The sequence below is a fragment of the Hippocampus bargibanti genome, linkage group LG14 (assembly GCF_051943395.1).
Source record: "Hippocampus bargibanti isolate YZ-2025 linkage group LG14, ASM5194339v1, whole genome shotgun sequence".
NCBI lineage: Eukaryota > Metazoa > Chordata > Actinopteri > Syngnathiformes > Syngnathidae > Hippocampus > Hippocampus bargibanti.
Window position 1 is genome coordinate 9,878,322 of NC_142747.1, and position 15,212 is coordinate 9,893,533.

General features: G+C 39.3%; 1 protein-coding gene across 20 annotated transcripts in view; it reads left to right on the plus strand.

Moving 5' to 3' along the window:
• Nucleotides 1-1,495: 1,495 nt before the first annotated feature.
• The window catches only part of elna (elastin a), a 48,633-nt gene continuing 34,916 nt past the window's right edge, over nucleotides 1,496-15,212 (plus strand). For 10 of the 20 annotated variants that reach the window (XM_089013536.1, XM_089013535.1, XM_089013534.1 and 7 more), the window contains exons 1-4: nucleotides 1,499-1,721; nucleotides 9,475-9,534; nucleotides 10,055-10,147; nucleotides 10,608-10,634. In XM_089013536.1, coding sequence (XP_088869662.1) covers nucleotides 1,640-1,721; nucleotides 9,475-9,534; nucleotides 10,055-10,147; nucleotides 10,608-10,634 — 262 coding nt within the window. In that variant the 5' untranslated portion in view covers nucleotides 1,499-1,639. Of the gene's footprint in view, nucleotides 1,722-9,474; nucleotides 9,535-10,054; nucleotides 10,148-10,607; nucleotides 10,635-15,212 lie in introns of all 20 variants that reach the window. The other 10 variants (XM_089013541.1, XM_089013532.1, XM_089013543.1 and 7 more) reach the window with 3 other exon arrangements.

Below are 15,212 nucleotides of genomic sequence, written 5' to 3' on the forward strand. Positions count from 1 at the left end.
TGCTCGAATAAGGGAAGGGCCCAGTATGAGATTAGAAGAGAAAACGAGACATAAACAACAAATACTTGCACACGTGGGAGGGGATATTCAAGTGGCATATATAACATCCCAGACACACTGAGCTAGTTAGCGTGTTAATAAACTAAACAACATGTTTTCCTGACACACTTTTCAAGGGTTGTTTTGTCCCACATCCATTCGCAAGTGCCATGGAGGAACAGAAGATTTAATGAACTCATTCACTGCCATTCTCGATGAAGCGCTGGTCAGACCTCTCGCAGCATTTGCGTTTTGTATAGCCGCCTCCATTTCAAGCTCAGATATCTTCAGACCCATATAACTAGGAAATTAACTCGTTTTTTTCTGCTGAAAGAAGAGAGTCTAAGTTTTCGTACGCTGCATTGAATGTTTATGTAGTCCTAAAATTCAATATTCTGTAAAACCCTGGCACTAGAGTGGACACTTTTTTACATCTGGCAATGAATGAGTTAAAACACAGATTCAGCATTGATAATTCAGGGAAGACTATTTAGATTAGCGCCTGATTAAATGTCGGTAAATTTCTCAAGCACAATTTGAGAGCCGACGCCCTCTGGTCCTCTAATGACATTCATTACTGTCAAAACAATCCACACTTTCCCCTCTAGAAAGCAAGAGTAAAATATGGGGATCGTTGGTCGACAATTATTATCTTTTTTTCCGAATAGGGATCACTACCCATATAATTCACTAGTTTAGTCTCGCTGAAACCGTTTCCTTTCTGATCCTCGCTCAGGTCATCCTGTTCCAGCACCATATTGCGTACTGCTTGAGAAATGATTCACATGCGCAATGTGTTTATGCTCTGCTCTGTTGTCAATCTCTCTAATGCTTTAAAATATCACTCGGCTGCCTCGTTTTATGATGCTTGTTATCGGATTGACAGTCGCCATAACTTGAACGAGATGACTCAGGATTACAGCATGAAATTGGCAGGTTGCCGTTTCATTCACTTTGGCATTCTTATCTGAATTGGATGCCAATAGTTTCCTCAACCATCTCCACGAAGGATTTTCACATACGTACTGCCAGCCACGATGTCCCTCTGATTGCTGCTTCTTTGTGCCGAATGTGACTTCATCGGGTGTTGTATTTAGTTACTTTTCCCTAGTAACAAACGTTATTGCGACAAATCAAAGCATCTGAACACGGGAAGCCATTTCGGAGGCTACTTGTCAGGCTATGTGGTGTCACTGCTCCTCGTTCGGAGTAGCTGACGCTCTCTGAGAAGTATGCTTTGTATCCAACAAGTGTTTGGCAAATAGTTCAATTCCTTCTTGATGGGGGACTTTCTCTCTACTACAATATGTGTCTCTTGACCACCCCCCACTGCAGCCTCCCCCACCACCTCCCCTGTCCTTGCTGGCAACAGCACTAGAACTGCTGGCAAGAGTGACCAGAATAAAAACAGCAACAACAGACAGGGGTGGAGGGGGGAAAAACAAAGTGAAGGATTAAAACCGGTCTTTTGTCGTCTCCCAATCCCATATCGTTCTCCTTAATCCCCCACCCTCGCCTCACCATTCCTCCACTTGTGTTAATTAGGTAGCAGAGAATAAAACCGGCTCCTCTGGAGAGGGGTGGTGCATTTGGGAGCGAGATGGCTCACGGAAAGGTTCGGCTGCTCCTCCACGGACTCTTCCTCGTCCTCGTAGCAGCGATTCAGCCCACTCTGCAAGGAGGTAAGCGTATGTCAGAGGTCAGCGGAAATCTTAGGCTGTGTAAGAGCAGGTGCAGAGCTTGTAATGTTTGCCTTTTTTAACATAAGAAAGTAAGTTTTATTTCTGTTTTTAAGAAGGAAAATACTTTTTGGAGATACAGTAAAGTCTTGTTATATCGATATCGGATATATCGATAGTCCCGGTTATATCGATACTATTTCTATGCACGCACGGAGAAAATTACATGCAAACAGGGTCGGATATATCGATAGTCCCGGTTATATCGATATTTTTTCGGACTCCCTTGAATATCGATATAACGAGACTTTACTGTATATTCAATGCTGTTCATGGTATTCTTGTTTTGTCATTTCAAACACAAGTGCAAATAATGATCATATTCTCCACTTAAGGACATTGATGACGATTATTTTGGTCTTCTGTATACTTGAAAGATCCCTTGAAACCTCATTTGAACAACACATTCTTGTCATGTATCTTGAGACATATTGCTAATACAGTAAAGTCTCGTTATATCGATATTCTCGGGAGTCGGAAAAAATATCAATATAACCGGACTATCGATATATCCGATCCAGCGGCATGTAAATTTTCTCCTTGCGTTCATAGAAATAGTATCGTAATAAGCAGTACTATCGATATAACCGATATCGATGTAATGAGACTTTATTGTATGTCAAAGATGAAGGTCAGAGGTTTCCTGGCCTATTCTTTTTCTTGAATAGGTGTGCCGATTGATTTCCAAAGCGAAGAAACGTTGACAAAAATCCCAAACTCTGCCTCATTCAAATAAAGAAGTTATCTCTGCATGCTTGCAAAGTGTGTCACACTGTTGACTTCCAATGTGTTGGGGGAATTACGAAAGGGTCCAGATGAACGAGTCCAACTCCTCACCCCAAATCTCTTGGATAAAAATATTTTTGTCTCACTCAAATTGCAAAGGCTTCTTATTCTAAGAGTGCTTGAGAGTTTTGAAAGGCGCTTATAAATGAAATGTATTCTGATTATGTCAGGTGTCTCCCTCGTGAATTTCCCGCCTGACCTTTTTGGCCCTATAAGTGAATGCTCCTCTGACTCGAAATCCACCTCAACTACACATGTACCTGACTGCAATATTCAATGCACTTGCACAGGCAAATAAGTTGTATGAGAAGTACTGCCTGAGAACGAGTGAGAAAAGTTTTATTTTACCGACAGTTTTCGAGAGGTATTAATTTAACAGTAAGTTGGTTGGTTCATGTTTACAGTGTAAACACCTGCTTGGCATAATACATACAGGTGCTTTATTTCTATATTCATGTATATATTTATTTATTTATTGCTCCATCTATTTATTTATTTGTTTATGTATCCCTTCATCTAGTTATTTATTTATTTATTTATTTATTTATTTATTTATTTATTTATTTATTTATTTGTGTATCTGGTAATTTATGTATTTATTTATTCATCCCTTTATATATCCTATGTATTTATTTATTTATTATTCTTTTTTTTTCATCCAGTCATGTATTTATTTATCCACTTATTTATTTATTTATTTATTTATTTATTTATTTATTTGTTTGTTTGTTTGTTTGTTTGTTTGTTTGTCCAAAACACACATGCGGATCAAACCTCTAAAGATGGAGGACACTGATTTGCTGTGGCGGCCCCTTGAAGGGAAAAGCCGAAAGGAAAAGAAGTTTGTTTGTTTGTTTGTTTGTTTGTTGTTCTTGCATCCGATCTCATTTGATTGGATACGTGTACAAAATAGAATTATGTCCCAGGCAAATTTCACAACATGGTTGGAAGCAAAATGGCTACAGGCTGCTATCTCGTATTTCTTTCGGTACTCCCTATATCACAACTACCAGCCGTCTCATTGACTCTTTTATCATCCTTTTGATGTTAAACAGAAGCAACAGCTGCTCTCTCATGTGCAGTACTTTCTGACCAATAGTCTCGTTCAAATCCACGTTTTTGCTGTTAACTCAACGTCATTGTAGGTAATCATCACACGTGGGTGAAACAAGGTATCCTTGGTGGGCTTCCAGCCATATGTGCATAGGTAGAATATCCGTGTGCTCAATGATAGCTTGAATTAGAGATTGAAAATGAAACCACTACAAAGTAGGAACATACCTTTTTAAAGAGTTCATTTCAACAGCCGCTTGACTTTTCTGCTTATCTATTTCAGACAGAGACAGACATTGTGTGTGCATGCCTTTCTTCCCACTCTTACTCACTCTGAGTTTACTTTTTCATCCCTTTTTACACTACTTTAGTTTGGTTGAGCTATCTTGTTTGTGTCACCCCTGGACTGAATAGCAGTGACATCAAAACAACATACGCAATAGCCAAAACCAAATTGTACTGCATTCCTTTTCTTAGTCTGAACACAAATGTTGTTGTAACTCAGCCCTGTTTTTTGTTTTGTTTTGTTTTGTTTTTTTTTTCTTAAAGCTGGATGTTTTTTTTCCTCTCTCATCTCACTGGAGGTATGAAACATATGCCAAGAAAGGAACCATTACATTTGGAGCTCATCAATCACCAAACATTTTTCACACAGAATTATGATGGTCCCTCCCTTTCCCAACAGAATTGTAAGGATTATGTGGAAAATTAGCTTCCCTGATAGAGGTTTGTGCTCTCTGAATGTTTTTCTTTCGGGGGTGGGGGGTCCAAATGGCAGCTCAGATGTAAATACATCAAATAGTTAGAATAAAAAAAAAAGCTGCGTCCATATAGTCTCTTTTCCTGCAAGCTGGCTGCCTAGAATACAGCACAGGTTTCATCACGTTATGTGTCAGGTCAAAGGGTGGTACAGTAATTATCAGCATTGGCTGAACTCCATTGAAAATCCTTATTACTCCACACATAAGATCATATGTTTCTCAAACCGACTCCATCTGTGTGTGCACAAAAACAAAAGAGGGTGTATGTGTGTGTGTGTGTGTGTGTGTGTGTGTGTGTGTGTGTGTGTGTGTGTGTGTGTGCGTGTGTGTGCGCGTGTGTGTGTGTGTGTGTGTGTGTGTGTGTGCGTGTGTGTGTGTGTGTGTGTGTGTGTGTGTGTGTGTGTGTGTGTGTGTGTGTGCTGATCACAAAGCCTAGTTTTCGGTTCAAATCTCTATGAATAACGTGAACATTATTAGCACTCCAATGGACTCATTTCATGTGCTCAGAACGCTCACACTTGTGTCAATTATGATCGTGTGAATGGAACGTCCGAATGTATTTCATTGACAGGTGTAAATGATTTATAGTCTCCGGGGAAACAACTAGGAAAGGGTTTGTTAATAAATATGTCCACTGTCTTGTTAGAAAACCATATGGTGGGACTGAGTGCAGTATTCGTTTGCATCACAAATACAAAGTATCAGGTGGATTTGGCAAGACAATTACATAAACAAATCCGCCAACATTTTTTTTTTGAACATGCATACTTATTTCAGAAAGTTGAACTATTCACATGGTTTCCAAGAAATGAAGAGGCCTTATATGAAGACCAAGCAACTCACAGTGTGTTTTATTTACATTTATAAAGAGAAGACATTAGAAGTCATTTTAAACTGTCAAGGCAAAAATTATTTAGCTTTTAAATTGCTGAAATGTCTTAATCTTATTGTGTTTCTATAGTAACATGTAATATTAATAATATTCCTACATACATCTTGATAATTTTATTCATTGGACCTATGTAGTATTTTTTTTTGCCTCACCCAGTGGACAATAACACAAATGCACACACACAAAATCGTTTCATAATGGATGCAGAGTCCGCTCATCACAGTTCAGTGGACAAAAGGCAAAATGAGAGTTTGGTGACTTCACCATCCTAATTGCAATTGGGATAATTTGACACTACTGGAAGTTACTCATTTGAAGCAATCAATGCAGAATGCATGGCGTATCTTTGCGGTCCAAAGATATGTGAGGGATTCCAACATTCTCTCAAGACTTTTGGTTAATTCCCAAATCTTGATTCCCGAAGTCAGCACTGTTTCAGGCTTTATTAATAGAGACTTGGTCATCCATCCAATTTTTGGATCGGGTGAGAGCCACAATTTATTGGATTCGAATGATGCACTGAGATCACGGTGCTCATCAGGTCGACTCTGCAATCAGAGAAAGATTTATCAGAGGTCATGAAGCAGGTTTTTCTCCTGTCATCTAGGACCGCCTATATAAAGTCATTTCAGTTTGATGACATTTTTGGTGATTTCACTGGAGTCGCTGAAATGCCTTAAATAGCTTGGCTATTGTGAAAAAAACTGTTATGAACATTTATGCATGCCTGCCAGGCCTGGCTTGAGGTTTTTGCTGTGTAAATCCTCGTAGATTTCACCATTTAATCCACAGCATTCAGTTTTACATTAAAGCTAATGACCCCTGGCTGAAGTCTCGACAGCGGGAGCCAGAAGTCGTTAACATTTTGGCAAATAGATTTTCCTACCGCCATGACTACTGTGAAAGGTTGAGCAGTATTCAGACCGATAGTTCTGAAGCTTCTTGGGACTGAGCTTCTTGTATAGTGCTTTGCAGGTTGTAGTTACGGGGATCAATTTTCAGAAACAATGCATGTGCGTTCGGTGGAAATACTGGAAGACTTAACCGTGTTTAGGAACTTGGCAGAACATACTGGTGATTCCGGAAAACTGAGGGATTTTCCGGTTAACCTGGTGAACATCACCATTTGGCGACAGAAAGTCAAATTGACTGTGGCGCAGGTGGTCTCATAGATTTTATTTGGTGGATTTAATCGAGGTAGACTGCGTCGACGTGTGTGTTGCATGTAATCGTATTTCATTCAGAGCTATGACAACAGCTTGCATTGAAACCTCCCAAAAACTGTAGAAATCATTTCACTGAGCGGCTTTTTAGATGGACTAAACCAGCCCCACAGACCAATGCACACATAAACACCAAAGATCGGGGTCCCCAAGTGCCCACTTCACTGCAATGACCTATGATGAACTTTGTTGTCGATAAAATGCAGGTTCCATGTAAGCATTCTTTGCATGCTTCCTTCTTCTGTCTGGACTGCAGCGAGTCTATTTCTGCTTTTACAATGTTCACGGTCAAAGACTGTGTGCACTTTTATTGCACTGACTTTAAAAGGAATCGGTGGAGCCGTTCTCATTGGCTGCAAAGTGAGTAGGCTGTGTTCAATCCCATAATGACGCACATGCCTTTCTTCCTGTGCCCATCTATGAAAATACGTCTGTGTAGGCTCTCAGTCATACAGGAGTGGTCCATCGATGAAAATACCAAAAGAAAGAAATCTCAAATACCCAGTTGCACTGTTCTTTGTGCTAGATTTACGTTGGGCATGAAAGTAGAGCCCATTTTATCCAGTGTATACAACATGCCATTATTTCTTAGCTGAAAATGTACAGCATCCTTATTTTTCACATTTTTTCATACATACTGCAAAACAATGCATTCCCACACCATAGACCCGTGTTCAAAAATCCTGATCGGTTAGCCTTGTAGATTAAGAGCAATTATGATTTTTTTTTAATGGCACCAAAGCATTCCACCATTCCCGAATAACAGACAATAAACATCTGTGTAGCTCTCGTTCAAGATGGTGTAAAAACCCCAATCTCTGACGATGTACCAAATTGCTTGCATTCTTTCGTCAGCAGATGCCAAAATAACTGGAACTGAGTTTGATACTCTGCATAATATTATAATCTGTAAATAAACACTCATCCAAAAGTGTTCTAAATCATACAAACTCATCTAATTTGAATTGTACATGCTTGCTTCTAATCAATTGAACCACGTGTTATTTTCTTGCCACACTCAAGTAAACAGAACAGTAATGATTAAATTCGCCACGTTTCGTTTGAGGCTGCATTACATCAAGGTTCAAGCGAGACAGTTCAGATATGGCCTGGTTCGGATATGAGTAATGGCAGTATGCGTTTGTAAATTCAACACATGAAATTGTGTAGCCTCAGATCCTAATCAGGTCTCGGTTGTATCAGATAAAAAACATTTGATATCTGCCAATATGACCGCAGTATAAGCAAAGAGATCAGATATACTGTACCTGCGAAACGTCATTGAAATGACATCAGCACAAGTCTCCCCAAAGAATACAGTAAATGAGAAACAAAGGTACAATGAAAACATATCATGACTTACAAACCTTCAATGCGATAGTGGGAAGTAACCAAGCACAAACACTTTACTGTAATTTTTATTGAAAATGTTATATTAGAGAACATAAAAGAGAACATATTTTATATATATATATATATACATGTAAGTGTGCATTATTCTTTCTCCAACATTATTCATTTCAGCATCAAAGTGAATTGTCAAATGAATTCATTTTAATGAAATGTATCTTATACATTCTGACTCAGATAAGGCTGTATGGTAGTCAATGGTGGACTTGATAACCTCTATTAAAACAGTCCAGTAGCCCATAGCCAGAGAAAAGAAAATGGGGCATATGCATTCAGACATGCCTCGTGAGCAAAGGCCAGACAGGAAATCCTTCTGATTGTGTGACGATGGAACAACTTTTCCACCCTGCACCTGACACATCTGTCAAGGTGGCATTGACAAACTATAGACACACACACCCACGCAACGCACACACGCTTCCACCAATTTTTTTCTTAACCTTTTTTTCCCTAACCAGATGCAGGACACAGATCCCATTACAAACTTCAATTGAACATAATTATAAGAACGTTCAGTGTATATTATGGTTTGATCACACCATAAACGTGCCACTCTGCTTTTAAGTTTGGCACTTCAACAGTTGCCTTCTGAAGTGTTGACATACACATTCATACTAACATCAAGTATCACAATAAAAATATTATTGATGTTATTTATGGCGGAGACATCAAATACTTCAAAACTTATGAGTAAAAGCCCTCTGTAGTACCATGGATCATGTTTACATTTTTTTGGATTACTTTTCTGGCACTTTTCAGTGGCTTATGTCATACATTTTCATTTTGCCGCTTCAGACACTAATGCCTTGTAATGTTCTCGCATTGCCCCCGGTGTCCATGCAGACAGAGCACAAAGCGTTCACACAGCATGCGTTAATAAACACACAAGTGCCTTTGACATGTGCTTTTAATTAAGAACCAGTTAACAAAATCACTGTGTTTCCTTCAGCACAATTCTCTGCATTGTGGTGTGTTTTTGCGGAGATACAAAATAGCTTTGTTCCCGCAACATAAAATGTTGTGACATTGGGTCTGAACTCATCCACCAATCACTTTGGATATCATCCCATAACATTGGCGATATATATTTACTTTTTGCATCCCCCCGCTTCCCCCATTCGTTTATTCCTGTTCTTGTTCCTTGACCCCTTAGGAATCGGATGAGATCGGAGACCATGGGTTCTAGGTGACGGGTGGGTTGAGAGGGTCCAGTGTGGAACTCTCTGAAATGACTCTTCCAAATTCAATACCTCATATAAATTAAAGCTAAAACATTGTCTTCAACTTTGTCTCATTTTGAAGCAAATCTTTTTATCTTGATCCTCACGGGAGCTGTTCATTTTCAACGTAAGCCTGTCGCAGTCATGACCTGAGATGAACTTCATTTTAATGTCCCGGTCAAAAAAGATAAATGAATTTGAGAATGTGTGTGTGTCATAGATGGGTTCATTGAATGCTCGCTAGATATACCGGTTTTGTAATCAAATCTTTCAATGATTGCCATCTGACTTTTGGGGGAATATGTGTGAGTAACCACAAATGACCTTTTGCTCTCCTACTGTGTGTTACAGGTGTGTATGTACCACCTGGTGCTGGAGTAGGCACTGGACCAGGAACTGGATATTTCCCAGGTAGCAAAGGTTTGCTGGGATATTTTTCTGGACTAATAAACCATACAAGCGCAACTTAGTGCAGCTCAACCACGGCGCTGTAGCTCAGACATTTTACTATGCTGACGCATACACATTAAAATAAAGAACTAACAAAGCATGAAAGTGGAACATAACTTAAATTTAAGGTAACCTCGAATTATAGTTGAATGGAAATCATTTGGCAATTGTAACTACGGTTCTGCAAAGCCACAAAAACCCTTATTTTTTTCCTTTTCATCGTATACGGTGTACAATTAAAAAGCTATATTCCAGTACGCATAGTAAAAGCTGTACATGTACAAGTTCTGAAATTCCCTTCCAAGGCATTAGAAGGCCCCACATTTATTTTCAAAGCATATTGTGATAGAACTGAACACACAACTACGCTCAATCTTAATTCATGAATTTATGCTGGATGTACACTTTTGTCAAAAATACAATTGATATTGTCTGGAATATTGATGTTCACATATTGGTCGGTGTCTGTCTTTGCTATGAGGTGGTTATGGAGGTGGAGGCCAAGGTGGTGGGCCAGGAGGTCTGGTGCCAGGAGGCGGCCAGACTGGACTTGGGATTGGAGGACTCGGAGCGGGTAGGAAAACTTTTCCTTCATCGGCAACAATTTACTGCCAATGCGTCTGACAGTCAAACATAAAGCGAACTTGGCCAACAATCTTTATGGTAACGCTTAGGGATAACTATTTGAAACATTTGTTATTTACTTTTTTCTTGTTTTTAAAGGCAACTCATTAAAGTTCATATAGACATAGCAACACGGCTAACAACGAAAACAATTTGTTCCTTATAATGCATTATTATCGTCTTATTATTAGCGTCTTATTTATGAAATATACATTATTTTTTCATGCTTCATTTAATGTATTTTATTGAATTATATTATTATGACATAAAAATATTTCTTTGGGGATTTTCTAAAATTTCTTAGATCTTGACCTTTGAACCAATGTAATTGTGAGTCAGTTGTATTGTAAACCATAATCTAGGCCAAAATATAACTGTTTACTTATCCGTTTCTTTTTAACTCATTCTAGGACAAGGAGTGAAAGAACCAAAGCCAGGTAAGATTATAGAATCAAAATATGTTGAAACAGCATGCACAATAATAGATTTAATACATTCTTATTGCATTTTAAACATCTTAAATTTCTTTCTCCATCCACCCATCCATTTTCTGATCTGTTTATCCTCACACTGTTAGCTTTCTTCCTACTTGTGATATTGGTTGTTTTTTCCCCTTTTTTAAATATTTTTTCTACCTTATTTATCTCCACAATGGAAGTCAAACATTCGGTATCCATCAAAACTGAGCATGACTATCTGTCGTCATAGAAACAAGGTCAAACAGCTCATATGTTTGGCCTTCATTCGATGGTGCAGTGGTACTTAAGTTGCAACATTTGTATGTTTGTTTCACGAAAACCTGGTTATGGAATTGTAATATTTGGCCAGTGACTGATCTGCATGTGGTGTTCTTCAGTTCTTCATAACAGTTTAAAAGCTTTATACCGACACTGTAGTTTAGTTGGGTGTGAATTCCTGACCATTATGGTGAGTGTATCTATTGGGTGGATAAAGCTGATACCCTGCATTACTGTATGTTCTCACACCCATTTCCCAGCCACCAGACAAAGGTAAACAGCCTTTCAAGGAGTCTTCACCAAGTTGCCCTTATCACCCTGCGTTGCAGCTTTACATTCGCTTGACCACTATATACATCTTGATTGCGTGAGCCTTTAGATAGCAGTGCTTGCTCGACATCCCTGTTGCATTAGTGAGTGGTGATTAGTCGAGTTTAAGCGAACATCTACGCCTGCTGAACAATGGTGCCAGAGGACTGATGGTGTTTTTTTACCGTCGGACCTTCACAATATCTGGAAGCCTCCGAGTCAGGCCCTTTTCTCCATTACTGTACAATAAATATTTTCCATTGCCGTATTTTTGGCTACACTTCACCAGTAGCTTTAGGGACTTTTGGCCATCGTTTAATTTCCGCAAGCACTTACTGATACAATATGAGCGTATGTGTTCGGAGAGATAAGAGGCCCTCAACCAAAATTGGCAGGGTTGCCACTTTTTTGTTAATGAGTTCATTTCCAATGCCGTATTCAGTGGAAGTTGATTTTGGCAATGATTATTTGGAAGGTGTTGACCAATACTTTTTCTCATACATCTGGGTCACGCGACTGCCACTACAACTATTCAAATGCAAAAACGGGTCATTTATTAAAGCTTTTGGCGGGTCACGTGTTACCCAACTGAGGAAAACTTATATTGCAAATGGGTGAGTAATTGATAGATAACGTCAGTGTTGCAAATTCTTGCCATTTTAGCCTCGAAGTTGCTCTTCGTGTTTGGCAAGCAACAACAATTTTTAAACGCTGGTAATCCAAGTGAGGGTCGTTATTTCTGGTTCTTTCATGAGTTGCCGACTTTGTTGAAACATTTGCAATCAGTGATGCTGCACTGACATACTGTACCTGTGCATACTGAGAAGCCCTCCAATCATTCTTTGTCGAAGCCCAGTCGTGACGCCACATTCCTCTGGCATGCTCCTTGTTTGACCTGGACAATTATGCAGGGCGACAGCTGGTGAAGTGAGTAGTGTGACTACAGTGAATTTTAGCATAGCTCATCTAAAACCTTGAAAATAATCACACTAACTGTGAAGGAGCACATTTTGACAATGTACTGAAACCAGGCAAAAATCTGCTTTTGATGTGCAGCAACTGCAGACCACCGTCTATTCTGTTATCCTTCAATGGGGGATTAAATCCTTCATACTGTAATTGTCCACATTTTGGCACAAATCTATTGATTGGATTAAGTATTAGTCTCGCAAGGGAGAAATTTGCATTTCACAGCAGCAAAGTGATGAAAGGAAGAGGAAAAGGAAAGGAAGAAGTAGAAAAACAAAATACAGGACCTGCTGTAAAAGCAGCTACTCTTGTGGCGCCATCTTGAAGTCAAAAAAACAACTAAAAACTAAAAAACAAATGTGACAGAACACAAAAGACACAGACTATCATTCAATCTTAAACACTTTCTGCATCATCTTTGTTTTATGAAGCAGTTCTAGATGAAAGAGGAGAGGATGAAAGCAACTTTTTTTACCACTGGATCAGGGATCATGGTGAAATGCGCATGTTGACATGCTAAATGTTGAAAGCAAGCACGAAGCTGTAAACCATTGATGAAAAGAGACAGTCACATCTCCTGTCCCACGTAAATCCGCTTCAATTCCAAGCCGCGACAGTTCCACATAAGCATCGCCGCTCCTTTGTCCTCAAGCCACGCATCCATCCAGCATGGCTATAGCTACCAATGTTTTAGTCAATAGTATCAGAAGTACCTGCATAGTCCAGTACTTCAAAGTCTTCCCAACCTAATCATGTTAAATGTTTGATTTAAAACAGTTTGCAACATTGTGTAAGGGGCAACATCATAAAGCTAGGCTCTATCCAAACCTTTGTGTAGATTCGCCATTCATTATGTCTCTAAAATCTGCACACTCTTCACACTCTTCTCACTAAAAAATGTGTTTCCTAAAAGGTTTTCTTGAGTGATGTAAGCAGATTTTCTTCGCCCCTTCATAATCTTTGCCAATATTCCCACGAAGTATTGAAATTGAAAAGCAATCAAAGTTAAGTCATGGCTTTTATTAGTTTTTGTTTGTGTCTAATCAGTTCTGCATGCTACACTCCTCAATCTCAGCCAGATATATTCTCTGTGTGAGTTGATGAGCCATCACTTGGCAAAGAGAAGCAAATCTTCCAGCTTTTGTTTTCCAGTAAGCCTGGAGTATGAACCGCTGTCCTTGTCCATTTGGCAGTATTGTTCCTGGCTTGTTTAGACACAGATGGACTGTTGTTTCTACAACTGAAAAGTAAAACCCACAACCAGCTGAACTCCCCCCGCCACCACATTCCCCAGTCAAAACTATCAGACCTTTTGATTTTTGAATGAATGTTGTGAACTACAAAGGCAAAATGCAAATGAACACAAATATTTACTGGCAACGAAAACATCAACAAATTCATCCGGTTCTGGTTGAGGTGCAGCGTAGTGGAAATTTCCAATGTCTATAACAACAAATAAAGTACCTATCGTATTTTCCTGTGTATAAGGCACACCCAAACGCCTCCATTTTCTTGAAAAGATTACCCTCCGCCTTATATGCAGGTGCGCCTTATACGTAGGTGCGCCTTATATGTGAAGTAATATTGAGCCACAACAGATCTCGCAACTACTGTCAGCAACCACCGACCCATCCCTCCTTAGAAGAAGTAATACGTAACCCCATCCTCTACTGTAGTGCATTTACAATGTGTTGTGCCTTATATTTGGAAGACTTAGCTATTTATATATTATATTTGGAAAACATTTTTCATTCTTTGAAGGTGCATTGGGGGTGCACTTTATACTCCGGTGCGCAGTATACACAGGAAAATACGGTAATTGGGAGAGCTACAGAGAATGTATTGGGTGGACGGAGTAAAACTACCCGTGCCCGCAACGGGCAATCAGGTGTCTCCATAGATTTCTCAGATTTAGTGAAGGTCCACAATTAAACAGGCTGACTGGTTTAGTATCTTTTAACCTTTTGCATCCTATCAAGATGTCCTGGATAAGAAGTCATTATTCTTCAGGCTTCAACTTGAATGTTCTTTTTTTTTTTATCCTCCATCAACAACACCCAGTGACGTGCAGTCAGGGGAAGCAGGTGAGGCAGTGACTCGTCTGTCATCATGGAAATATCAAGTGACAAAATAAATTAAACAGTTATATTTATTTAGTGATTTGTACTTTAACGTTCTTTTCCATTTAACTTCACCATTTTGGGAATTTTTTTTCACATTTACCGTTCAAATACTAAGTGGAGGTGAGCAGTGAGGCCAGCCGGCTGAGCCTCACCATGGATTGCGCAATCACTATGCTAACTGTGCTGTCTTGCTCTGCAATGAGACCGCATTGCTGTCCCTCTGCATATCGCTATTAAAGTGCTCAAAAGCTTTGAGTATATGAACTAAATTTCCACAGTTTAGCTGGTGTATATAATGTACAGTCACTGTACATTATAAACACTGTATTACAGAGTTTATTTCATTTTATTTTTATCAAAACTGTGTGCATAGGTGAGGCACACAGTTCTCCTCCCTCATGACAGGAGGCGATGGTGATTAGAGATTCTTCTTACGACTCCTTGGCTGAAGAATAATAGAATTAGTGACAGCAAGCTACAGTAAACAGTTATCAAGTTAAGTGCAACGATCCAGTCATTTTTTCGTGTTGCTTGGCCTTATTTTCAGAATGGTGGATTACATATCTAAATTGAAAGAATTTTCTAAACTGAACTTTCAATCGAAGCAGGAGATAATAATTAAAGGAAGACCAACACCGGACTGTATAGCTCACAAACGGTGAGGGATGGATGTAAATCTCCTGGACAGCTTCTCAGCTTTTTGGCCAAGAAGGATCTCATTGAAACTATTCCTGAAGCAACAAAGTTGCTCGAGTTCGTGCTCACTGTTCCAGCTAATACAGCATCAGTGGAGCGCTCATTCTCAGCACTGAAAAGACTGAAAACATACAGTCGGAACAGGACTGATCAAGGACGACTTTCTTCACTGGCAGTGATC